The 27415-nt window shown below is 43.7% G+C and overlaps 1 protein-coding gene and 1 pseudogene across 2 annotated transcripts in view; one reads left to right on the forward strand and one right to left on the reverse strand.

Moving 5' to 3' along the window:
- The first annotated feature begins 2907 nt into the window (after window positions 1-2907).
- On the forward strand, window positions 2908-2996 carry LOC125939194 (uncharacterized; annotated as a pseudogene).
- Window positions 2997-6931: 3935 nt separating this feature from the next.
- The window catches only part of FAXC (failed axon connections homolog, metaxin like GST domain containing), a 78890-nt gene continuing 58406 nt past the window's right edge, over window positions 6932-27415 (reverse strand). For both annotated transcript variants that reach the window (XM_049654046.1, XM_049654047.1), the window contains 2 exons: window positions 23850-23966; window positions 6932-15729 (listed from right to left, as the gene is read on the reverse strand). In XM_049654046.1, coding sequence (XP_049510003.1) covers window positions 15440-15729; window positions 23850-23966 — 407 coding nt within the window. In that variant the 3' untranslated portion in view covers window positions 6932-15439. The remainder of the gene's footprint in view (window positions 15730-23849; window positions 23967-27415) is intronic.

Below are 27415 nucleotides of genomic sequence, written 5' to 3' on the forward strand. Positions count from 1 at the left end.
GGAACTGCCAGATGAAAGATTCCCAGTGCCAAGGAGGTCTCCAAAATTTCTGTGAAAGTGCCCACCACAGAGGCATCTTTACACATCTACAAATATCTGCAACCATTTTGGTGGCAGTCAAGTTAGATATGTTTTCCTCTGCGTTCCTCTGCTCTAACCCTAGAATGGTCAGAAGTTATGGCTAGCCAATGCACGTATGGGGTGGGAAAGGGGTCAGGAGGTACAGGTCGACAGAAGACACAAAATAAAAGTACCATGCTCTCTTCTGGTGGAGATTCGAGCAAAGCAAGGGAGCAGCTGCAGTGTTGAATGCAATTCAGAGTTTTGATTATTACACAACTACACATATCCATAACAGAACTGCACCTGTTTTGAGAGACTAAAGAGACCCCCAACTTTTCACCATGCAAGAGTAAGCAGATAAACAATGACACTTGCCTAAAATTTCACCCAGTGTTAGGGGGGCAACTAGTCCTACTGTGGCTAACTTTGCAAGGCCAGTTAAAAAAAATAATAATAATAAGTTGCTTTATAACTGTACCTGACATGTCTGCTTTTATTTTAAATTTCTTTTTAACGTTTATTTATTTTTGAGACAGAGAGAGACAGAGCATGAACAGGGGAGGAGCAGAGAGAGAGGGAGACACAGAATCTGAAACAGGCTCCAGGCTCTGAGCTGTCAGCACAGAGCCTGACGCGGGTCTTGAACTCACGGACCGTGAGATCATGACCTGAGCCGAAGTCGGACACTTAACCGACAAGCCACCCAGGCACCCCAGTGACATGCCTGCTTTTAAAGTACTAGCTGCATATGTATAAGACCATCTATAGGAAAGAGAGCTAACAACAATAGCTATTCAATTACAATGAATTCAAATTCCTCATATCAGGGAAGGCTTGAAGCAGGAGAGGAAAAAAGTAAAGAAGAAGGCTTATCACCTACCTACCAGGGATTTCTCCCTCTATTTTTGTGTGCAGAGATCAGGTTAAGTCCATACATGCTAATACTTGAGCAAAGAAAGCACCACTAACATCACTCTGCTTCCTATAGGATTCAAAAGCTGGTAGCTAAAAGGAATAAACTTCCACGACCCCATAAGAAAGCCAGTTTTATTGGATGTAGTCTCATTAATAAGTTAAATACATTATAATACAGAAAAACAATATAAGACAAAGAGGAGGTGAATGTACCTCACACTCGAGAGGTACATACAAAAGATTTTGTTGGGCAGCGTAAGACTGCAAGGGTGGAGAAAAACGCAGTATACCAACCATGGGCAGGATTTGGGATTCAGATCCATGGTCTGTGTGTCAAGGAAATGGGAGCTATTTGAATTACGGGGCTATAATTCCATCGAGAGATCCTGAGGACTGCATAAACCACTTGAGCTTACAAAAATTACTACCCCATATTTCAGTCACTTGTGGTTTGTTCTATGAGTAATTTACTGGCTGCCTCTGCACAGTATGTCATGTCAAACTTCAAACTTTGGATATTTCTTAGCAATTTGATTTGTCTTTTACCCGAGGATGTGTCCATTCCTGTAACCAGTCTTCATTGAGCATTTACTATGTGTATCATGCTGTGGAAGAGGTGGAACGTGCAGTTCCCTTTGGGCCTCCACCTACTGCACACGAATCTTAAAGTTATCCAACACCCGAAATTGGACACTCTACAACCACTGGAGAGCCCTGCCTGGGGAATAAATACCCAGCAACAGCAAGTAAAGCGAATGTTTGCTAAGGATGCAACCGCAAGCGTTTGTGGGCGGTGCTCCATCCTAACAGTGTCCCAAAGCTAATATGCACTCATAGGAAAAGCTTCTGGACAGTGACTTGCAAAAGCTGCTTTTAAGAAGAAGGGGTTGATCTAGCTGATGCTAAGACATAGGGCACATCCACCCAGTCAGCCCACACCACCTGCCTCCGAGCAGCTGGTGTAATGCCCTATCCTTCCCTGCCACAGATGTGTTCCACGTCCACTTTAACTCTTTAAAGACACCTCTTTGCCTCCTTTATCCCTTCAGCACTAATGTCATCTACCTGTCTGAGATGCTAATGGTGGAGAGAGGGTCCTTGACAGTGGGGGTTGTCTCAGAAAGATGAGGATCCAGCCGTACTGGTGCTCCTTACGCCTATTACAACTCAGATCACATGGTCTGTGGACCACCATTTTTAAACCTCCAGATTCCTGAAAGCCTTGTTAGCCAAAGAAAGACACTGTTTCCTCCTTTCTGTGCTGGGAAGAGGGCCCCTCGGGAAGTGTCATGACTTGGAAAAGTGAGTTACCTTCAGGACTGCGAGAGCAGGGGAACAGTGGAGAGAGGCACAGTGGGCTCCATCTCTTGCATTCCTGGGCCGGAAGGACTCTCCCCACCACAGGGTCCAAGCCAACTTATTTGTCCCTCTCTTGGGGTATTTATCAGCATTTATCTTTTACCAGAGTTTTTATGTGTTCATGTCTCACCTACCGCTGAGGGTAGCGTCAGTGTCTGATTTATCATTCTGTCCCCCACCACGTCAGGAGATGAAAGAGAACACCTTTCTCCTTGGCTGTCTCTCCTTGGGGAAAGTCTGGCAAAAGGAAGCACTCAGCAGAGAAAACAGAAAAAAATCAACTACAGTCAACCATTTATTATCAGCGTAAAGAGACACAAGATGCCAGTAAAAAAATTTTTTAACACAGCATCATTCCTTCAGTGGTGGAATGACAGGTAAAACAAAGTGGCAATTTCATATCTTGGTAGATCTGGAGTTTGGTGTGTGAAGATGGGAAGGGCAGCGGTGGGAAATACGGCGGGTGAGGGAGGCGGGTTCCAGGTCACGGAGAGCCATTTGTGCCCATACTTGGTCCTGAACGCTACAGAAGCAACACGGACAGTTTCCCTTTTTGAGTAGCTTGACGGCGTTGGCTTCGGCGGCACACGTACTAAAACTGGAAGGATACAGAGAAGACTAGCACGGCCCCTGCACAAGGATGACGCCCAAATTCTCGACTCGCCTGGCAGCAAGGTGGAGAATGGGTACGGGGGAAGCAGACCAGAAGGAAGGAACCTAGTGGGAGGCCGCAGCCCCGGAAGTTCAGGCCGAGCTGAGGAAGGAGATGCATTTAAACTGTTTTCAGGAAGCAGAAGCCACGGGACTGGGTGACTACAGGGGTCTTGCTTAGACATTCGGTGGCTTGGAAACACTGAGAAATGGTAGACTGGGAGAAAGAGAGTTGACAGCTCACATCTGGACACGTGGAGACACCCACAGGCAGCGTCCCACGGGCATATGCGTACGTGGGTCTGGAGAATGAGGAGCAAGGTCTGGGGTGAGAGGTGGAGACGTGTGCAGCATCTGCTTATAGGCAGTGGAGAACCATGTGCGCGGTGAGCTCCTCTGGGCAGCAGGCAGTAGACACCCTAAGAATCCTGCCTTTTTCAGTCATTCGCCCAGGAATTCCCTCTGTGAGGAGTCAAGGTGAACGAGGTGTGTGGGGCCAATGGCCATGACCACCAGAAGCAAAGCGAATTGACCAGGGAAACCAGACAGCTCCCCACAGAGAACCAAAGTCTGTCTGAACATGGATCAGGGACCTGATGACAGGGTCTGTGTGTGTTCTGTAAGAAGGCAAACCCCACAGGGCTGGCTGGGAATGATTCGGGAGAAGTGAGTTAAGTCAAGCCATTTCTGGTTCAGCACAAGCACCCTGCATCTTCACAGCCTTGTACTCGAGAGGTTGTGTGGTCTGGGGGTGCAAATGCTAGAATGGTGTAGAGCTAGCGGGGCACAGCGGTTTCACAGCCAGGCTCTTAAACACAGACCGTGCACTTGAACCCCAGCTCCGCTGTTCACTTGGCAGAGATCCGGGGTTAAGTTGCTTAAACCCCTCTTTGCTTCAGTTCCTCATCTATAAACTACAGATGGTGATGATGGTGACGCTGAGGAGGAAGGTGGTGGCGGTCCTTATGATGGCGGCAGTGGTGACAGTGACAGTACCTATCTCACCGGGCTGCTGTGAAGGTTAAATGAGTTGCTGCACATAGGTTGCCAAGAACACAGTGCTTGGCACATAGTAAGTGATCTGTAAATGTCAGCTATTGCTGGCTGATTTGGTCACTAAATTCCTCTTTCCAACACTATGAGAATCAACAAAGCAGGAGGTGGAATCGGTGTTTATTGGTATTAAGTGGTATTCAGCCATCGGGAACAATGAAAAGGAGGTTTGAGCGAGGAGGGGCTTGAAGATCAAACTGCAAGACCCCTCATCTTATATACGAGGACACCAGGGGACATGGTCAAGGAGTTACTAAGAGACTAACCCTAAAGACAGTGGAACATACAAATGCAGGGTGCTAAAGACTTTTGTTTCAAGTTACTTACTTATTTTGAGAGAGAAACAGAGCACACAGCAGGAGAGGGGCAGAGGGAGAGGGGGAGAGAGAATCCCAAGCAGGCTTCATGCTGTCAGCTCAAAGCCCAAGGCGGGGCTCAAATTCACAAACTGTGAGATCATGACCTAAGCCCAAATCTAGAGTCCAACACTTAACTGACTGAGCCACCCAGGCGCCCCAGGTGCTAAAGATTTTTACTCTCTCTCTCTCCAGCCCATTTGCTTCCACGTTTACCCCCTTCACAAGTTCCAGCCCTGCACCCCCTACTGGTTCCTCACATTCAGCGCGGCTAAAATCAAACACAGCTTTTCTCCAGACCGGTGTCCCTTTTCCACATTTCCTACACCTGGCAGCCCCCAGCTCCCAGCAAGACCTCATTACCTTGGCCCTCTCCTTCCCTGCATCCAAGACTCGGCATGTCCTTGTGCTCTGTGGCTGGCATCTCCCCCCTGCCCACTCCCCCTGCGCCCCCTGCCCCACTTCTGACTTCTCTGGGAACCACTGAGATTGCCCAGCTGCTCTGTTGCGGCCTCCTCTCTGAGGTGTCCTGTGTCCAGGTTGTCATCAGATAAACCTGAATTAAATATCCTCTCCTCGTGTGAGTCCCCTGCTCAGAAAACCTCCTCACCCTTATAGGGATGACTTCCACACAGTGTGGCCCAGGCTGCCTCCCCACTTACCTCCCATCTTACACTTGTACCACTGGTGAATCTGGACTATTTGACATCCCTGAGCAGCCCTAAGATTTCCACTATTTGCCTTTAAATACACCAGCTAGTTGGAGGGAGACCTGTGAGGGTGGAGAAGGAAGCAGCAGCACAAAATAAACGTGTGGATACAGTAGGGCTGGGGAAGGGGTCCGGGGCTGCTCCCTGCCACCCACAGCCCTTCCCTCAACTCTCCTTCTCCCTTTCGAGGCTCCCTGTGCCGCTGTTTCAATCAGGGTTTACCTGGATACATGTTGAGCATGAGTCACTTAGGGTGTCTGCCCATCCTGGGTAAGGTGAACCTTCAATTCTAACAGGCCCTCAACTGGAGAGGACCCCTAAGCCTTCACAATGAGTGCACCACCATGAAAACCGACCAGGTACCTCTTGGACACACAAGGCAGCCACACTGTGAGGGAGGACGCTGGTTCTCTTCCCTTCATTTTCCAGAGTTTGCTTTCATCCACAGCAGAAGCGACTTTAACCTTGGTAGGTTTCAAAAGAAAAGTCTGTTGCTAATGGGAACGAGCCCAGCTGGGAAGTGTTTAATGGGTGCTGACAGTGGCATCCTGTGCAAACAAAACAGGCGGCCCCTGAGAGAGCCAGGACACCAACTGCTCTGCCTCTCCTCTAAAAGGAAAGGAGGACAAAAATATGAAAAATCAAGTCATGGAATATTCAGGACAACTGGCAACAAGATACTTCTCTTAACACTTCTGAGAGCACAGCATGTTGGAAAGGCAAACACCCCCCTTCCTTCTGATGCCTCTGAAAGCAAGGAGAGCAAGCTTCCCTAGTGGGACAGACACCAGGCTTGAGTCCAAAACCCCCATACAAGTTCTAGAAGGGTCCGGAGCTCATTTAAGTTGAAGTGGATACACATTGTCTCAAAGCATTTTCAATTATGGGCCTATGTAATAAGGGTCTATGTTAATAAGCAGTGCTGAATGGTTGGGATTTATTAGTCAAGAGAGAATGGGGGTCTGAAAGCCAAACTGTTACCTCTAGAATGTAGGATTAGGGGGTTCTCTCATCTTCCACTTAATAGATAGTCCCACGGTTTGGGAAGTTTGGGATTTTAGATGTTACCTTATCGCAATCTGCCCTAAATGCTAAGAAGCTAATATTTGGATAATAGTTGCTCAAATTTCTAGATAGGATTTCAAACACCCTAAATGTCTCCATCAATCCTGACATGCCTTTTTAGATCCAGCTGTCTTTCATGGTTCATCGCCAGGCACATATGGACAGAACACTAGGAAGTAAGATTTGTATTTCTAAAACCACTGCAAATCAATGACTTGAGCATGTCTTAGCCACTGTACCCTAATTTACCCCCCAAGCCTCTTTCCTCATCTACAAAACGGACATCACAATTACTTCACTGGAGAGGTACAAAAACTAATTTAGACACTATTAACAGAAGGGGAAGTTGCTCTATCATCAGGCCTCATACCCACAGCAAAGGTCTTAGCGTGTGTCCTGCTCCCCTCCCCCTTTTCTTCTCTCTACTAGTGGGTATCACTCCCCAGAAGCTCCGAGGGGCACACTGGGCAAGAACTAAAAGGCAGGAGAGGGTAGGAGAGCATATTCAAAGACCTGTTTTCTACTTAAAAAACATTCTGTTGAATTTCTATCTGAAAATTATATGCCTAAAAAATTAATTACCTCTGCTTTAATTATACAAGAACCTTACAAGAAAAATATCTTCCCGATCATCTAAGAGACTACCACTTAACAGTATGTTCTATGCAAAGATTTCAGATTTTCCTCATGAGTGTAAAGTTAAAACATTCAAATCTGCAAAGAGAGAAGCAAATTGGAATAAAGACATTCACAGCAAGCTATTTCATAACCATTAGTTATCATTTACACATCAAATACATACAGCATGAAGACCAAATGTACAGAATTTCCACATTTATATACAGTAATCAACATAGTGCACAATTCAAATCTATCTTACAATCAAGTATACAAGTTTAAATATGGCTTTATAAACTACTAACAATAACTGTGCTAAAGTAACTCATAGGTCCAGAAATAAACACTGGAATGCCACCTCGACATTGAGGCCCTTGTTCAGCAAGATGCTATTCATTGTGTTTGCAAAACAGGTGGTGCAGGTAAATGCTTCCGGGCAGTGTCCATCCATCAGCCCCCAAGCAGCTGAAATGTGGGCTCAAATTATACCAACATTGGTCCTTCCCATCTCGGATCTCTGAAAATAAATCTGTGCACCTTCCACACATTTAGTGACATTGGATTATAAACAAACAGAAGAGAGATTTATAATCAGTGAGATGTTGGTTACCAGGAATTATCAAAACATGCTTTTCAGATTGGTATTGAAATTCTGAAGCAATGCATCCCATATTTGCATTATTTGCTTTTTCCCCTCCTATCTTTTCTTATTTTGCTTAAGTCCATGTACTGTGAAATCTTTCAGAAATTTTCAAAACATTCTAGATCATGTGGTCCCAAAAACAGAATTAAAATAGCTCTTGTAAAGGGGACATCTATTTATTCACCATTCTCTTCCCCAACCCCAAATGCCCATTTTAAGTAAAAATACTTACTTACATACATACATACATACATACATTCGTTGACCTAAAATCATGCGCCCATGCCTATTTTACATCCACTTTGCCACAAATGTTACATACACATTCTTTAATCAGTTGCAGCTTTCTAGGTGCTGCCTGTAAGTACTCCTTGCCCCTAAACTCTACTGAGTCCAGAACAACAGCCTTTGAAAATTTCTATGTTTGCCATGGTTTTTAATGTACACATCAGTACTGCATATGAGCACACTGTGTGTGTGTGTGTGTGTGTGTGTGTGTGTGTGTGTTTATAAATAAATATGCTAAAGGGCATGCTCAGAAAGTTTTACTGATGAGGCGAATGAGCACAAAGGTTTGGAGACCACTACCTAAACATGAATGATTTGGGGTGTCTCCACTTAAAGGGCATCTATAAAACAAATATACGTTACTTTGTACATTTTATACTCATGAGATGGAAACCATATGCCACGAACCCTTTTGAGAGAATAGAAGGAAGTTCCAGAATCAAAGGAACTGAGCAGAGGCCATCGCTGTCAGCTGCTCTCCCATTTCCCAGGCTTGGCTTCAGATGGCACAATCCCAGCACTTGAGCATATAAATTAAGACAAAGATCAACATTATTTCAGTGCTTCCTGCACCAGTCTTTCATACATCCACAAACAATCCTTCCCTACAAATTGCATTTGTTTTTGATTTGTAAACCTGGATTTTGTATTATGTTACTGACGCCACCCCTTAGACAACTTGCGAGGTGGCTGCCACGTCTCCAACACAGCCGTACCACGTGCTGCCTGAAGAGGCCACCTTTGTCACCCTTTCCTTCTCCCCTCCCACTCAGTGAAATCTTAGTATCGCCAAATGAAGGATTCAGACCCTCCTCTTCCCAGCCATCATTACCGTTTGAGTCGTGAGACACGCTGCATGATGCACATTCCTGGGGAAAACACATGTTTACAATAAGCATGATCCCATGAGACTGATCACATGAGGTAATCATTTTGACAGGAGTAACACAAACGTGTCGCCCCTACTGAAGCAGAGATTCCTTGAAAATTTGATACTGTTTTTAATCTTATTGCTGCAAAAGAATTCAGATACAATTTGTTTAAGGTAAAAATACAATCATCTGGACATGGTTTGTGTTTGAATAAGCCAAATGCGATCTCTTGTGGAGAGCCAGAAGCAAATATGACAGAACACTTTCAATTCTGAACAACTGTTAAAGGGAAAAGTCCACAGATTGTTGTTTGGGGTTTGTTTTGTTTTTTAAGAGGAGGGGGATGGTAAATATCCAAAGCAGTTCTCTTTCCTAGCCCTCCACTGTACTCCCTCTGCTACCTGTTCAGCCACAGCTAATTAACATGGCAATTCAGCAGCTGACTCCTATTGGTTTTAAAGACATAGGTAGGTGTATAAAATACTAAAGAAAGACCAAAGGTTTAAATATTATTGATAAATGAAGGTTATTCTATTCCAGAGCCATAAAGTAAAAAAAAAAAAAAAAAAAAAATTGCTTGCTATGGGGAGGGAGGGAGGTGAATGGTCATATGTAGCAATACTACTTTTTATAAAATTAACCAGTATCATAAATATATATTGCTCTACAATTAGTGGATTGTTTCAAAATATGAAGTTGTAATTAGGGACAACCAGAATTTTTTAAACTTCATGAAGGCCATCACGTTCATTGATGACATTATTTAATTGTGTACAGAACACCAAAGTACTGTATCAATCTTTTACTCTAACTTGTTTCTTCCACTAAAATGATCAGGAGTGTGGGTGCTAGCTAGACCACATTCATAAGTTACTTTATTACTGCGATGGGACCCTTTATCTATCTACACGTTTTACAATTTGGGGCAATAATCTTCTTGAAATTTGAGCATCACCACTTTGTCATAATCTAGCCAACAACAGAAACTTCAGAGAGCCTTGCTGTGGGGACAGGTTCCCTGCCTTGGCAGGAGCCAGCATGGTTAAGGAGGTCCCGTTGTCAGCCCCAAAAGAGCTGAGTCACTTTCCTTTAAGCGGTTTTTTAGTTTCCTCTGTAACCATCTCTAAGGAGCAAGGCCAGTAAGTTATCCATTCCAGTTATCTTATCCTAAACATTAAGGAACTGTAAATATCTTTTTTTTTTTTAATGTTTATTTTTGAGAGACAGAGAGTGAGCAGGGGAAGGGCACAGAGTGAGGGAGACACAGAATCCAAAGCAGGCTCCAGGCTCTGAGCAGTCAGTACAGAGCCTGACCCAGGGCTTGAACTCAGGAACAGTGAAATCATGACCTGAGCTGACATTGGACGCTTAATCGACTGAGCCACCCAGGCGCCCCTGGAACTTTAAATGTCTTTAGGATATCCTTTAAATTCAGGGACTAAAAACTCAAGTTTCTGGTAAGGAATTCAAATGAAGAAAATATTCATCATCTGTTGACATTTACTCCTGGTACTAGCAAAAGAGCTCTGGGAAAGAGGGACCTCCTGCCCCACCTACCAAGGGGATCCTTTCAAACTTCACCCAGTTTCACCACTGGAAGCAATTGAAAAAAGGTCAAGCACTCCACAATCACACATTAATTGATGGCTGGACCTATTAAAGATGTGTTGCCAGAGTTCAGCATTCAGACTTGGAAGTATTTGTCATCGAATGTATTTTCACTGGTTCTCGTTCAACTTAAACAGCACTGCACATAAAGGAGAACAAAGGATCCTGGATCATAGTCAGGAGCAATAAAAATAACTTCACCCTGTAAAAAAACAAAAAGAAGAAGAAGAAGAAGAAGAAGAAGACGACGACGACAAAGAAGAACCTGAGTAGTTACCTATCAACAAAGGCACCATCCTTTTATTGAAAACACACTCAACAGTTATCCTACGAATGAATTAATGAATGATGAATACAGGAAAACTTGACTGTGCCGATCTTTTTCCTATAAGGAAAAATCCAGCCTACCTTAATAACCTATCTCTCCTACCTTAATAACCCTAGGCCAAAGCCTACTCACGCAGAAGTGGTGGGTTTGAGGCCTGAAATGAAGCTTACCTGGCCCTGAATTAATTTTGATAAACCAACTTTTTGGATGGTTAACAGATAACCAAGAACAATAACAATAAAACCTTGTCAGTTTCAAAATGCCAAGCCTGTCAAAACAAAGATATTCTCTCAATTAACGTAAGACAGCTCCTCTTCCTTCCTTCCCTGTCACTCAACACACACCCAACACAGATAATAACAGAGATTGCTTTTGCATGCACATCCCATACCAATTTTCTACTCTCTGCATATGTCAAAGGCAAGAAAGAATGAACACTAACAACAGTAGCTTTTAAAGACTCTAGAAGGCTTCTTCCACTGGGGTCCATGAGCCCCCTAAAGAATCCATGGATGATTTCAGGTCTCTAAATCCGAAGTTACATGTAAAATTTTGTATATTTGCATATATGTATTTTTCTGGTAATAAGGTATAGGACTTTCATTAGATTATCAAAGGAATCCCTGACGCAAACAGTTTAAAAGCACTACTTTCTAGTGTATGGCCTGCTTTCTAGGCATACCTTTCCCATGCAGCCAGCAGGGAAGCCAACGATGTGTGCTGTGTTTCTAGAGGAAGGGGAGATTATAATGAGCTGGGAAGTCTTCTTGCAGAACTGATGAAGTTGGGCCTTGGGAGGTGGGCATGAGTTGGGCCAGTGGGCAGGAAGGGCAGGGCTTTCAGGAGGGAGGCTAGCATAAGCAGAAGCAGAGTGGGGACATGAGGCATGTTTAGGCAATGGCAAGGAGACCAACCAGGATGCACTGGATGGCTCATATGGAAAAGCCCTGGGAGACATCCCAGGAAACAAGATGAAGGAAGAGCTGAGAATACCAGGGCCCAGAGAGTGCCCTCATCCTGAGGCAATATGGCACCCCATCAGGGCCAGAAATTCTTTTAAAAATTAATGGTGTAGGGTGGAATGGATCAGGGAAGTGACCAAGCATTTGAGGCCATTGCATTAGTCTGGGCAAAAGCGGATGTCCTAAAATCAGGGTGTCATGTCTGTTCTGTTCACCCTCTAGATCTCCTGTGGATCTCAGGGCCAGGAACAGGATAGGTGCTCAGTAAATATGCAAGGAGTGATAATATGGCATAGATTCTTTAAAAGATAAAAAACAAAGAATATGGAGTCTTGGTGACTTGGTATCATTCAGAGTCTAGCAGTGCCTTGCACAGAGTAAATTCTTGAATTGGTCTGTACTGGGCTGAACAGACATGGAGAGCAAGAGTGGAAGATTCCAAGCACTCTTTGAGAGAGGCTGGGGATGTGCTGGTTCCATGAGCATGGACTGATTTCTCAGGGAATGTGGGTTTTAAAAAGAAACAAAGTCAAAGTAACGTAACAGCAAGAACCATCTAAGGCAAGGTGAAAGACTTCAGGTCTTGCCTATAAATGAATATGCATGTGATATGGAGCCAATAAGAACCTCAGAGGCTCTCTTGTAAGGGGCTTTCTACAACTAATCCATTACCCAGCTATATACATTCTTATGATTTTATGTTTTCTCTTAAATAACCTAGGCAAGACCCGTGAAGCTAAAATTCCTAGCTCTTCCCTTCCTTGAACTCTAACTATTTCAAGCAAACGTATCCTAACACCTAATGCCACAGGATGCACAGGCCGGGCTCACTGGAGAGACAGACTACAGCTATGATTCAAGTTCTTGTGTCTGTGGTCAGTCACCAGGGTAGCTAGCTCATGGCCTCAACAACAGCATCACTGTTCACAATTCATTATGTCACAACAACAAAATGGTCAACTCTGACAATATAGCTTACCTCTGCCTAGCTGACACAGGCAGATTAAATCACACTGCTGCTGCTCCTTAATCCTGATGAGTGGGGACGAGGGGCAAAGGGAAGTGGATAGAGGGGCAGAATTTATTTTTACACTGAGAGGTAAAAAATAAAACAAACACACAAACAAAAAAACCGGGCAGCTAGTGGGGCTTCTGTCCAACCAAAAAACATCTGTTAACATTAAAGATCACACCTCCTTAAGTCACTTTCCAGGAAAAAAAGAAACACAACTTGAATAAGTAAGCCAGATGACCAAAATGTCCCCTAATTTCTTGTTATATTTTCTTTTAAGTAGCACCTGTTCACCATATTGGAGAACACTTCAAATCTAGGGAACTTAGGAACAAACCAGGTAAAATGAAAGCCCTTCCAACAAAGACTACCTAGGTCATCCACCCGACAGTGATTTTGTCTTGGTCATTTTGTTTCCATAACCCACATTGGGAAGGTAAAACCTGGGTATATTCCAGGGTTCCAAATCAAGTTACACCTTCGGAATGTTGAGTGCCCAGTCATGAGCTGGCAGGCTAGTACCCAAGACTCCAAGTGGTAATGTCCATTCAAGCCTCTAAGAGAGGCACCTGGAAAGAATGACTTATTTTACAACTTCACGATGAACACTGGCTCTCTATGTACTTGCCCTGCAAGCAATGCACAGTAAAACGATATGTGACTCTGCACAGCCATAACTTAAATCATTCTTGACGCGAAGACACAACACGCTTTGTGCTATACAGTGAGAATAAATTGCAGGCAAGATTGCAAACACAACTTTTTCCAGCTATGGATGGGGATAGGTCAACTCGGTCTTTGTGCAGCCGGGTCCACAGCCTAGCTGGTTATGACATTCACATTTGCAAGCCAGAAGTTTCCCTAGTCACACAGAACTACCACCAGCTGACCTTGGAACACACGTGTTAGAGACAGGCGAGGTGAAGAGTCCTCCCAAGTGTCGCTGGAGATACAACACGCTCATCCATTCATATCTTCTCCCCCACATTTTCATTAGGCACCAAACGGTCCTCTCAAAGATGAATGCTTTTAATAAGAAACTAACGACTGAGTTTCCTGTGCAATGAGAATCTCTAACTGAGGGTATCTCAGCATCTGTCCCCAGTTACACAGGTCCTACACTGTGGCTCCAATGGTAAACAGCCTCAGCAATTCTCCCCCTTTACCTCTTTGTGAATCCGCAGCATTTTAGGATTGTTTTGCAAAAGCCATATTCAAAGAGAGTCTTTTTCAAGCAAATACACAAACTTCTCAGCAGAAATTGCTGTCTCTTTTGAAAAATGTCTCTTTGGCCCCACCATGAATAACCATTACCCAGTGAGTCCGTTGAGATCAGAAGCAAAGCAGCTCTGCTTGCGGTTGTAAATCGTAACACCGACTCTCCTAGCCCAAATCCATGGCCGTCACCCCAGCATCTTCACCGCATATTTCACTGGAAAATGTTCTAAGTCAACAAAAAGGATGTCTTCAGAGATAGAGCGCTTTAGTAAATACAGTAACCCCAAGGGTCCATGTGCTCTACAGGGACAGAGAGGGAGCACAGGGCAGCTACGGGAGATCCTTAAGAAACATTAAGATTTGTCCCCAGCATTGCCTTCCTCTCATGGGGCAATGGCTGAGAACGCCAGAAAAGTTGCATTAGTAAAACTGCATAGAGTCTACACTGCACAAAGTGCTTTGATACCTGTCACGTGATCCTCTTCAGACTTCATCTTTTCGATACGTCTTGCAAGATTTGTTTTCAAAAAGACATTACAGGTTGGCAAGCATCTGCTTAGAAAAATCAGTCAAATCCTTTCCCCTTCACCTCTACGAAACCCATCATATTCCTGAGCTTTATTCCCTTCAAATAAATCAAACACAGGCAACTTAACACTCGGGAGTCTACAAAGGACAACATTCCAGCGTGCGGTCAGGCAACGGAAGAAAGACGTCTGCAAATACACAGAACTGAAGACTGTGTGTAGCTGTCGATGCTCTGTGAAAGCATTTTCAACGGTCTTTCAGTAAAAGATTTCCATTCAGGCAAGATCACAAAGAAGAATGGTGACAGAATCCTAACTGCGCCTTTGCGTGTGTTTCGTCTGCTCGGCTTTGGCGAGTGACTGTGGCTGCTGTTGGCTGGATATGGAATTCCTCTGCCCTCAAATGTTCATACGCAGGAAGCACAATAAAGAATAAAATGTTGTGTTTATGTCACACCTCTTCCAAGAGGTGCTACCACATGAATCCTCACAACACCCCTGTGAGGTAGGTAGGTGGAGAGTATCGTTATCCCCACCTTACAGGTGGGGGAAATGAGGCACACAAGAAGTAAGGGACTCGCCCGAAATCACACAGCTAGTCACTGGCAGGACTGAGAATAAATCTTATACTGATTAGCACCTAGCACAGTGCTTTGCACATAGTAGGTGTTCGCTGAATATCTATGGATTTTTATTTCAATTATCTCAACATACAATATACACACATAAAATACAAGCAGCCACCATAGGATATTTGTCTCCTGGACATTTCCCCCGATGATTTCTCTCATTACTTGGAACCCCGGTGGGTGAAGGACGTTCGAGAATCCGTCTCACAAATAAGCCCTCGGGTTGAAGACGATCTACATAGACACAATCCGCAGACAATCTGCTCTTGCCCCTGCTCTGCCACACAGTGTTAGTTTTCTAATGAAAACAAAAATGGATTTCAGGAACCATGCTGACTTTTTTTTTTTTTCCTTTTTGCCTGTTTGTTTTAAATGGAGCCATCCGAATGGTTCTGTGTCTCGTTTGTACAAAAAGAAATAAGGCTGCTATCGTCCAGTTAGCTCGTGAGAACTGTGTCGAGCACGAAGATCTCCTCCCAGCTCAGATGGATTTCCACCTGGGAAATCGGACCAACCCCAGGGAGTGGCCGCTCCGGCAGAAGAGGGTCAGCGTGGCTGAACGTCACTTGCACTGTTCGTGGTCTGTGTAGTCCTCCATGTCCACATCAGAATCAAAGAGCGAGTGTCCGGTGAAATCCGTGTCTGGGGTTCTGGAAAAACTGTTCTCTGCTCCCTCATCTTCAAAGGTCTCTGTCCTTGAGTAAAAGCTGAAATCCAGCAGGGGCGTGTGGGTTTTGCTCCCTTCGCTGCTCTCCTCAGACTCATAGATGGTGTTGTCATCATCATGGTGCCACTCAGGCCAGAATTTCCTCCTTATCCTCTCACAGTACATGGCAAGGTTGATGAGCTCACCTGCGGGGTGGTAAGGAAAGCCAGGGTTAATTCTCAAAGGCAGCAATCTGCCAGCAGTTTGGCCTTCTGCGGGGTTGGGAAGAACGCGGTGGGGTAGACCTTAACAGTGTTTTTCCAAAGACGGACTATCAGATATTTAGATTTTCACACGCAGAAGAAGAAAGGCGAGTGGAAAAAGTTAAGTGTGAGTGGGCTGGGTGAGTGGGCTGGGTAAGTGAAGTGTGAGTGGGCTGGGAGTCGCAGGGTGATGGTGGGGGTGGGGGTGGCGGTGGTAATTTATCCAGAATGGCAGCTCAACTACCATCATTGGGCGTTGTCGAGCATTTTAGTATTTTGTGTTTGCTTATCAAGAGAACTGGAACTTCCACTCGTTCATATTTAAATTAAGTTATGCCCCATGTAAATCCACCAACTGTCAGCGAGGTCAGCCAGCCAGAAGTAAGTCCTCATTCCACAAATATTGGTGGTGCTATTAAGGGCTGGGTTCTATGCCACGTCGTTGAAGAAAGTTATGTTAAGATGCAAATTTTGCCCTAAATGATCCTAAATAAAATGGATAATTCAGAATTGTCTACGGATGAGTATGCCCCCCCAGGCACATTTAGTAAAACAGATTTTTTTTTTAAATAAAATTGAACGGCTATACTTATAATTAGGTTCCCAACTCAGTTACTGGGCTACTTCTTTTTCCTGTGAATCAAAGGAACACTTCTGTTAAGTTGCTAAAATTGTCCCGGCATTTGTCTGAAACGTGACACAGAACCGACTTTCATTTCCAAATTCCAAATGAAAAATAAAGAGGGTGAGTTTTTGCCTTTGATCCACCAGATGGCACTATTGCTTACGAATACATGATCTGGCACTCCCTTACCGGACTTCATTGCCCTAAGAACATTCCTTGGATTTTTTTTTTTTTTTTAAGTTATATAAACATCTACTTATTATAGAGGTAACCCAGGTTTTATTGAAGAATATTAGAAAATACCAAAACACAGAAAACAAAAGAATTACCAATAATCACATTCACCATATTAACATTTCCGTTTATATTCTTGGATATACATTTACATGTATTTACATTTGCTATTTAGCATTTACTATATATTGTCCCTTATGCTACTTTTTTCCACTTAACAACATATAATGAAAAACTGTCAATTTCACACTATCACCTTGATAACTGCACAGCAGTTCATTATTCAGATGTACCATAGTTTCATTTTGTTTTTACCACACCCCCTTCAAGGCCATTTAGGTTGTTTCTACATTAACAGGTCTACTGACTATAGTCTTTAACTACTCTATTTTATTTTCTATCAAAGAAGGTAATACATTCTCATTTTGGAAGATTAGAAGTCTGTATATAGAAACGCCATAAAGAAGAAAACAAAAGCCCCCTATAATCTCGTCAATCCAAGGTAATCACAGTAGCGTTTTGATGTAATTTCTTTCAGTACGTTTTCTATTTATTGTCATTATTAATGTTTCCTGTTACTTCGTATGATGTGGTTATATACATTTTCCCATGAAAATTTTTCAAAACTTGATCGCTGTTCTGCTTACATAAGCACATCTCCTGTAAAATGTAACGAAGCAAATCCCCCTACTTCACAGATCCTATCAAGCAGTGAGCCAGCACTGGTTGCAGGTCACCATTTTCAGTTGTCTCAGATCATAACAGTTCAACTCATACCATATATGCGCCCATTCTGATTGCCCCTTCCTCGAAGACTTTACACACACGCCCCGGAGCCAGAAGCCAAGGAGCCACAGGATTGCTCCTTAAAAAGATGCATGCCAAACCTTCACTTAGATCCTCCCTCGGGAAAGCAGTCATGAAACACCTCAGCAGGTATGGCTCCCAGTCACTGGTAACCAAGAATCGGATAAAGATCTGGAGGCGGCACCAAGGTTTGGTGGGAGGTGGTAATCAGAGATGGATTATGGTCACTTCATAGCAGGGTCTGGGGACAGCCGTGTTTGCCTCAATCACGTCCATTCCCTAGGAGCTGTTTAGGGAGCAGCTAGAAAGTCAGAATCTATTCCCAATAGCCACAGGATCTACACCATATACGATTCTATCCACTTCTTTTGTGGCTGTTTTTTCTACCACCTGTTTCTTCACTTTTCTTCCAGGAGAGCCGCCCTGCCTTTGTACTATGTGACATTAATACCACTTCAGTGTGCAATAATAAAAAGTAATAATAGCAAACATACAAATAGCCCTTACTGTGTACCGGGCACTGTTTGAAGTGCTTTTATGCATCTGTTGAATTAGTCCTCGCAACAATCCTATGAGGCAGGAACTATTATTACCCCCATCTGTCATGAGAACACTGAAGCAACAGAGAGGTTAATTAACTTGCCTAAGGTCACACAGTAAGAAAGTGGCAGAGCCAAGATTTAAACACCAGCAGTCTCCAGACTCCATGCCCTTCACCACGAACCACCTCCCTCCCCCCCCCCCCCTCTCTCTCTCTCTCTCTCCCTCTCCCCCCCCCTCCCCCCACCTCTACTGGTGATCTCACAGCCTGACTTGAGAATTCATAGATGCACACTCCCTGTCACAGATTATTTTTCTCAAATTCTCTCTGGGGTACTAAGAATTATGAGGGGATAGGTGCTGCCCCTCAAAGATAATGAGTTGTCAAGAAGTGATCATTCTATCATGCAGTCCAGAAAGAGTTTGCTTTGATAAGCAAAAACTAGGAGCTCACATACCCATCCTCATTTCCTGCCACTGATTAAAAAAAGAGTAGAACGAAGAATGAAATTTTATGTTTGACTTTGCCAATTCTGTCAGGCTTTGCCAATTCCTTCTGTGCCTAGATTCTCCATCAGCGGACTCAACATGTCCCAGCCAAAAGAAAAGAAAAAAGTTGGCAGTAGAAAATGGCTTTGTGTGTGTGTGCGAGATATTCCTTTGTCAACACAAATGCCTACGCTGAGGATGTAAACTTTGTGAAATAATGGAAAAACTGCATTTTTGAAAGTGTACTCAATAATCAGGTAACAATTCATCCACCAAACTGGTAAAAATTAAGATTTGATAACATCCAATGTGGAGGGTCAGGCATTGTAAGCACATGTCTGGTGGAATTATAAGATTGCTATAACCTTTTTTGGAAAGTAATCTGATGTCATCTATTGAAATTTTAAATGTACCTGTTGGCCCAAAACTCCACTTTTAGTTCTCTATTCTACTAAAATAAAAGCACTAGTATATAAACATATATGTATACCAACCTCGACAGCATTATGTCAGTAAAAAAGAAAGAAAAGAAATATGGGAACAGCCTGAATGTCCATCAATAGGGACTGATTGAATAAATTATGGTGTATCAATTCTATATAATATTTTGCAGATGTTAAAAAGACATGATATTCTATTAAGTGAAAAAAGCAGGGCACCTGGGTGGCTCAGTCGGTTAAACACCTGACTTTGGCTCAGGTCATGATCTCGCAGTTCACGGGTTTGAGCCCTACATCGGGCTCTATGCTGACAGCTCAAAGCCTGGAGCCTGCTTCAGATTCTGTGTGTCCCTCTCTCTCTACCCCTCCCGTGCTTGCATTCTCTCTCTCTCTCCCTCTCTCTCTCAAAAATAAACAAACATGAAAAAAGTTTTTGTTTTTTTTTTTTTAAAAAAAGCAAGTTACAAAGTAATGTGTATAATGCAATTCTACTGTTTGGTTTAAAAGTACTAAAAACAGAGGTGTCTGGGTGGCTCGGTCAGTTAAGTGTCTGACTTCAGCTCAGGTCATGATCTCGAGGTTGGTGGGTTCAAGCCCCTCATTAGGCTCTGTGCTGACAGCTCAGAGCTTGGAGGCTGCTTTGGATCCTGTGTCTCCCTCTTTCTGCCCCTCCTCCACTCATGCTCTGTCTCTCTAAGATAAACATTTAAAAATATTTAATAAAAAAAAATTTTTAAGTTCAAAACAAACTTGAATGCTGTGATGAGGACACCACCTTCCCCCCATCTCCTTGAAGCTAAAGGATACAAATTTGTAGATCTCAAAACACAAATACCCACAAAAGTCATCTGAGCCATCCCCTTCCTGAGACCAGACCTCTTGCTGAACACGTCCAGACGGAGAACAGTAAGTGTGGGGGGGTGGGGATAGACTCAGATATTTCTCAAGGATATCCAGCATTTCTTCCACCTTTCAATTAATCAAATAAGAAGCAAAAAGTCACCCAACAGTAACAAATGACTGCTGGTAAAAGAGCTAATGAATAAAGTGTTTCTCAGCACAAGAAGGTTGTGGTTCTCACACATCCAGAAAAATAGCATCATGCTATGGGCCTGCTACATGCTACAAGGCAGGCAGACAGGTCGCAGAACTCCTTCCCTTCTGGCACTTTTCCAGACTCTGTAGTGCTCCATGTCTGTTTCAAAGAGTGCCCAGATCCACATGCAATTCCCTAATAAGGACACTCTGAACAAAATGTCAAATGGGACTCTACATGAGGAATTTGCTGAGAGTAAAACTGAGATTCTTTACTGGAAAAATGGCAAAAATTTCAAAATAAATTATATACAATCTTAATTGGGGAACAAAATTCGAGGTACTTTCAGACGGTACTCATAAGAATATAAACTGCTACAGTCTTTCTAGAAAACAGTTTAGCCATACAGACCAAGGGCTTATACCTTTTGAGACAGAAGTTCCCCAACTACAAGTTTAGCTTAAGGAAATAACCAGAGATAAGCAAGAATATATATTTATACAATATTCACTTCGGAATATTGGTAAAAAAGTATGTGAAATAACCCATGAGACCAGAAAAAGATTAATCACATAAATTACAGTGTAGCCATAGGATACAGGATATTATGCAACTACTAAACATATTGTTTTAAGGTATATTGAATGACAAGAGAAATGAAGACACAGTTAATTAAAATTTATAAGTTTATAACTGTATCAATACCGTGATCCTGATTTTTAAAAATGTATACATACATGTACTTGATGAAAGATGAGGATACATACCACAATATTAACAGTTGTCTGTGGGTGACAGGGACACAAGTTTTTTTTTTTTTTAACTTTTCTATTTTTTCTAGATTCTCTCCAGCAAGGAAATAATATTTCATATATCTACATCTATATATATGCAAACACATACTTATGTATATTTTGAGAACTGTTGAATATTCAAAGTCTGTCCTCCTACTCACCTAAATTAAGGCAAGTTTCTCCCTACTTTAGATGGCTCCAGAAGCAGCCTCTGTGGCTCCCTACTGTAATTAATACCTAGGACCAAAAGCTAATATTTATGCATATGTACACTCACACATTCACACATGTAGCAAGGCCAAAAGTGCCCTGGCTGTTCCAAAGCTAGGCAGAAAACTGCCTGATCTAAGCCATTCACGTTCCTGGATTTGAGCCAGTTCTAAATCATACAGGTTCTTAGTTGTTTCTGCTTCTCCTTCCTCTTGTTACTTCTTGGGAAAGTCTCCACCACAGAAAGAACAAAGGCAGAGAAAGAAGTTGAGACCAAAATATTAGTCTATTAGCAGCTCCAATCAGAAGATTTAGAAGGGCATGAAATCAATGACCAAAATGAGATTTAAAGACCCTCTGTGGACTTTTTTTTAATGTTTATTCATTTTTGAGAGAGACAGACACCGAGCATGAGCAGAGTAGGGGCAGAGAGAGAGGGAGACACAGAATTTGAAGCAGGCTCTAGGCTCTGAGCTGGCAGCACAGAGCCGGATGCAGGGCTCGAACCCACGAACTATGAGATCATGACCTGAGCTGAAGTTGAATGCTTAACCAGACTCCCAGGTGCCCCTAGAGACCCTCTGTGGACTTCAATGACTCACGCTATACCAGTCCCCAGGGAGAATTGGAAGCTGCTACCTTGTTTAAGAATCAAAGTACATGAAACCGTGTGCCAAAGTCCCTCACAGACGATGGTGTCAGATTCCCCCAAATGTGTGGGTCTTGGGTGGGACTCAAAATCAATCCTCTAATCTTCCAATCCTCCAAAAAGGCTGGCCATTTCTTTAAAAATAACATTAAATGTTTCAAGTCCTTCCAGGAAGTAAAAGAGAAAAGGGCCAAGTCATAAATAATTTAACATAAAGATGCTTCATTCCTACAAGAAGGGATTCTATAGAATTTGAGAGTTCTACTGATAGTGAATACCTAAATGCTCTGACTAAATACCAGATGACCTCAGCCGCGCGCACGCGCCTGGGTACAAATGTAAGTCTATGTGTACAAGTGTATGGGATATGTGTGTATAAAAGTATGTGAGCAGAGGTGGTGATGTGTGTACATAGGTGTGTAAGAGTGGTGTGCTAGGGAAATGGAGAGAGGGAGCAGGAAGTAATAGGAACAGAAAGTAGATATAAAACAAACCTCTAAATTAACTAAAGGGAACCAATATATTTTAGATGACCCTGGAAAATCTGATTAAAATAAAGGGAAACTATTTTAAATACTGTAAGTATCGTAAGTTCCAACACATCACAAGACAAGGAATATCTCCATGCTGATCATTTAGGAAATTAAGTATCAGTCCATACTATTCCTACCCTCACTCAGCTGAAGTTCTGGAAAACCTTCAGTCAATGCTTCCTCCATTTCAACCACGTTTGGTAATGTATCTAAAGCCTCACCACCACCAATATGAGGATCTGGAGAATGACTCCTGCTGTCCATGCCCTGGTCTGGGCTTCTGGGCCTCACATGAATACACACACACACACACACACACACACACACACACACACAGAACTTCAGCCTTCACCAGCCTTCCTATCCACTCACCTATGACCACCACACATGAGTGTTTACCTGCCTTAGTTTCTTATATGATTCTGCCTTGCTTGGTTCCAACCATCCATCCACCCAACATTAAAAGCATTCTATATACGATTCACTGGTGATCTCATCTATACCCCCAACCTACTCAGTTGGGGTATAAATACCTTGGTCAACTCTGTCACACCCTTTCCCAAACCCAAATATCAGACTTTGATCCCCACATCCCCGGGCCCGAGGCACTTAAGTGGAGATGACTCCAAACAGCTCCCATCTACCAACACAGGGGAAGACTCTCCCAGATGGCCCAGCTGCCATGTGCATCCCCCCACTTCAGTCTGCACCGCCCTCCCAAGGAGGGACACCGCCCTCCCAAGGGCACTGTCCCCTCCCAAGGGACACATCAAGATCTGGTCCCTTGACATCAAACCACGTTGAGCTCACTTTCCCTGCTCCCTTGCTAACGTGAATTTTACTCCTGGCTTAACACCCCTACCTTCACCTCCACACATACATTCATCCTCTAGGCTGGTCCCATTCATCCTCACTTCCACCCCTCCAACTATAAGTTAACTCTGGTAGGCCCTACAGCCAAGATCACACAACAGAGACACAAGGCTGTGTTTTTCTGGCTAAAATGTACTACTACTAGGGCTGCGGCTACTACTAACTACTACTAATAATAATAATAACAATATTTTGCATAGAACCAAGCTTACAAAACATTGGTTAACATCGCCTCCATTTTTACCGCTTGAACTTACTAGCTCTACTGCTCTCAATGGATCATCTACAGACACCCACTGGAAGGGGAGAAAAGAATGTTTTGAAGTCAAATGACACAGAAACATATGTTCCTATACCTACATGCGAAATATGTAAGACCAGTTCAGACTCAAAAGGAGCCTCGAGATGGGCAGTGAGCCCCATCAGCCCCACCCCACCATGGTTACTGCAGCATTGAATATACCAGAAAGTGGTGAGCCACCACTGTCCAAAGGAAATTGAGGAAGACCAACAAGACAAGTGCATGAGGTGGAATGCAAGCCCGGTTTCAACAAGTGTTAAGTCCACTATGTAAGGAGCTGAAAGAAAAGCCCTGGTGTAAAACACGGTACAATTTGTGTCAACCTTGTTGATGGCAGGTAAGAAGCCCAGCGTCTCCTCAACACCTACATATCCTAAGCACAATAAACTGACCCTGGCCCTGGACACGACAGCCTGATGTCTCCATAAAGCACAGTCAAGCTTACAGGCAATGGCCTAGAATTCTCTGTTGTGTTACCCCTCCCTTCACCCCACAGCGACTCCCAAAAACTGAAGAGGTTTGTAGGGCTTGCCTTTGATCAGCCGCTCAGGTCTTGTCCCAGGTAAGGTCCACATTGCCTGTGCCAAGTGTCCAAAGACAGTGGCATCGAGAGTAGAAAGCTTGGGCCCCATGATGTACTTCTTATCACCTGCAACAGACAGAGCACAGAGGTCACTGGGCTGGCCCACACTGCCCTACACAGTCACCATGGCATTCAGCACACATGAATTATAGGTTCATTTAACTGCGTGTCAAAAGCTTTGCAGAGTCAAAATGCATGCACCCCCTTTCTCTTAAAAAAATTAGAAACAAAAGTAAAACAAATTAAATAATTTTATGATATGTCAACCCATACAATAGCAAAACAGGGAAGTAACTGGGAACATATCAAGAGAAGCAGATGAGGGAGGAGGTTCATGGGCAAAAGGGAGATCTGATCACCCCCAGCCCTCTGGAGCCACCTCCTTGTCTCAAACGCTAGTACTGAAAGCCTGAGATGCTTGAGAACACCTGGAAGTTTGCTTACATGGTCTCAAAAGTAACTCAAACCAAGAACACCAACCTCAGCACTTGCTTTTTTAGATTAATACATTTCCTCAGGAAAAACAAGAAGCCTAAAATAAGTTACTTAGGAAGTTTGGAGGCGAGGCTGTCCATGCTGCCCCACGGTCTCGGCAACACTCTCGCCACTGAGCACCAGCCTCCGCAGGAAACACTACATAAACAGAAGCCATGAAGTTACAGGTCCAGCCCTGGGATCAGGCTCACATACGATGGTGTTTCGCACTGCTGCTCCCATCTCTCCTTTTCCATCACTACTGAACTAGCTCAGTCCTCGCCACCTGGACTATCACACATGACCTGTTAAAATGGCCCCCAGACGTCTCCTCAGGTGCTGTGGCATAGAGAGGCAGCACAGGTGGTTTATATGCTGGCAACATCATTATTCAGTGTGGTAGGCTGATCAGTACTTAACCTCTCAATGCCTCAGTTTGCCCACCTGGAAAATGGGGATATTACCAGTGCCCATCCCTTAGGGGTATTGTGAGGCTGAACAGCATAACGCACCGTATCTATGTACCTCACACATTAGCTTCCACGACAGCAGCCCCTCTGTTTCTCCAGCCCGTTCCATATCCCACCTGAACTTAAGTCACCATGACAAGACTTTTCACCATGTCACTCCCTTTCACAAATACCTTCAATAGGCTGTAAAATGGATTATGAAATAAAGCCCGAACTCAGAATTCCAGGCTCAGGATGCTCTGCCTCCAACCCATGTTCCAGCTTTGTCTGTCACTCCTCCCTTATTCTAGCACACCTGGGGAACACCTGCCATTCCCAAGCACGCTTCGTGCTTCCCAAGGCTACACTTTTGCCCATGCTGTGCCCACCCCTTTCCCTGCCCCCTACAACCTGTATGTGCCCCCCACTTCTCTCCATTTGGTAAATTCTATCCATCCTTCAAGGTCCAGCACCAGCCTCCTTTCAAAGCTTTCTCTATTCTTTCTGGTGGTAATGAGAGTTTTCAGTTCACACAGCTCTGTGTTCAAATCTCGCTATTACACACATGACCTTATAGGACTTTAAGGCCTTTTGCGCCTATTGACTTCAATTTATGAACCACAAAATGGGAGGAATTGCTGGTTGTTTAGACGAATAAATGAGGTGACCTGAGGAGAGCACACAGAAGATAGTTCTTCAGGCGCTTGGGTGGCTCAGTCAGTTAAGCGTCTTTTTTTTTTTTTTTTTGAATGTTTATTTTGAGAGAGAGCACACATGTGCCAGCAGGAGAGGGGCAGACAAAGAGGGAGAGAGAGAGTCCCAGCGCAAAAGCCTGAAGCAGGGCTCAATTTCATGAACCGTGAGATCATGACCCGAGCCAAATCAAGTTGGATGTTTAATCAACTGAGACACCCAGGCACCCCTAGCATCCTACTCTTGATTTTGGTTCAAGTCATGATCCGAAGTCATGAGATGGAGCCCCACATTGGGTTCTGTGCTGAGTGTGCAGCCTGCTTAAGATTCTGCTTCTGGGGTGCCTGGGTGGCTCAGTCGGTTGAGCGTCCGACTTCAGCTCAGGTCACAATCCCATGGTTTGTGAGTTCGAGCCCCATGTCAGGCTCTGTGCTGACAACTCAGAGCCTGGAGTCTGCTTTGGATTCTCTCTCTCTCTCTCTCTCTCTCTCTCTCTCTCTCTGCCCCTCCCCCACTAGTGCTCTGTCTCTCAAAAATAAATGAATGTAAAAAAAATTTTTTTTTAAAGATTCTCTGTCTCTCTCTCTCCTTCTGCCCCTCTCCCCCACTCACATGCTTGCTCTCTAAAAATAAAAAAATAAAAAACATTAAAAAAAAGAAGAAGACAGGATCTTGCCTCTTCTCACCCTGCCTCTTGAGTAGCATTTTTTTTCCATACTGTGCTCTGTGCTGGTGGGTTTTTATCTTTCCAACTATATGGTAAGTTCTTTGAAAGTAGGAAAAACTTCTTATTTTTATGAAACAAACTCAAATACAATGTTTACTACATGCCAGCATGGTTCTAGATGCTGTACTCTAAAAATATCCACCCACTTCACTGTTCTTGAGCAGCAAGCTGACAACACTAAGCATCCAATGACAGTAAACAAATTGGGAAGAGAAATGGCTGGAGGTGGGAATGTGAGTTAACAGGCCAACATGGCACAAGTAAAGCTGGAGGCTAACGCAAGGCGCTACCGATATGTAAATGTATCCAATCAATACTCTGTACACCTGACACAATGTTTCATGTCAATTACATCTCAATTTTAAAAGGAAGTTAAAAACAACAACACAAAGACCAAGGAAAGCCCTACAATTTGCTGAACATGCCCAAATTGTCTTTTCTGGTGACTACGAGCAAGCTGTTCAGGCCAGAGCCCTCAGGGGTTTCCCACTGCCAACCAACATCTCCCTTATTTGGGTCTTACCCTGGGATCTAAAAGCCCACTACCTGTATGCTGGGAACACACGGAAAAAATACTGTCTGGGCAAAAATAACAAAGCAAACCTGGGTAAATCATTTGTTCTCAAGAGTGTCAGTTATTTCTTAAATGGCGCTCCCTGCTGGCTCCATGCCTTGGCATTAGTGCTGGCATGAGAGACGCAGGTTGGCCAAAGCACCCTGGCCCCAGAGCTCTCATGCCATTGTACAGGGGCAAGAAAGGTGTGCCAGCCAATGGTCCCTCCAGGATTGTGCCAGGGCTCAGCCCATTCAAGGCCCTAACATAAGAATACTTTTCTTCCCTCCAGAAAGAAGAAAAACAAGATACAGGACAGCTACAGTAGCTTCCTGATCAAAAGAAAGAAATGAAACTGTGGATCCCCTTAGTTTGATTAAAAAAGAGAGAGAGAGAGAGTCTAAGGGAAATGCCAGAATGAAGTCAGTAAACTGTGACGGCTGTTGTAGAATCCAAAGACTCTGGGGGCAAGAGGCAAAAATGCATATGGATAAACAAAAAAAATTGGGGGGGCACCTGGGTGGCTCAGTCAGTTAGGCATCCAAGTCTTGATCTCAGCTCGTCATGATCTCATGGTTCATGAGTTCAATCCCTGCATCAGGCTCTGTGGTGACAGGGT

This window comes from Panthera uncia, assembly GCF_023721935.1.
Source record: "Panthera uncia isolate 11264 chromosome B2 unlocalized genomic scaffold, Puncia_PCG_1.0 HiC_scaffold_24, whole genome shotgun sequence".
Taxonomy (NCBI): Eukaryota; Metazoa; Chordata; class Mammalia; order Carnivora; family Felidae; genus Panthera; species Panthera uncia.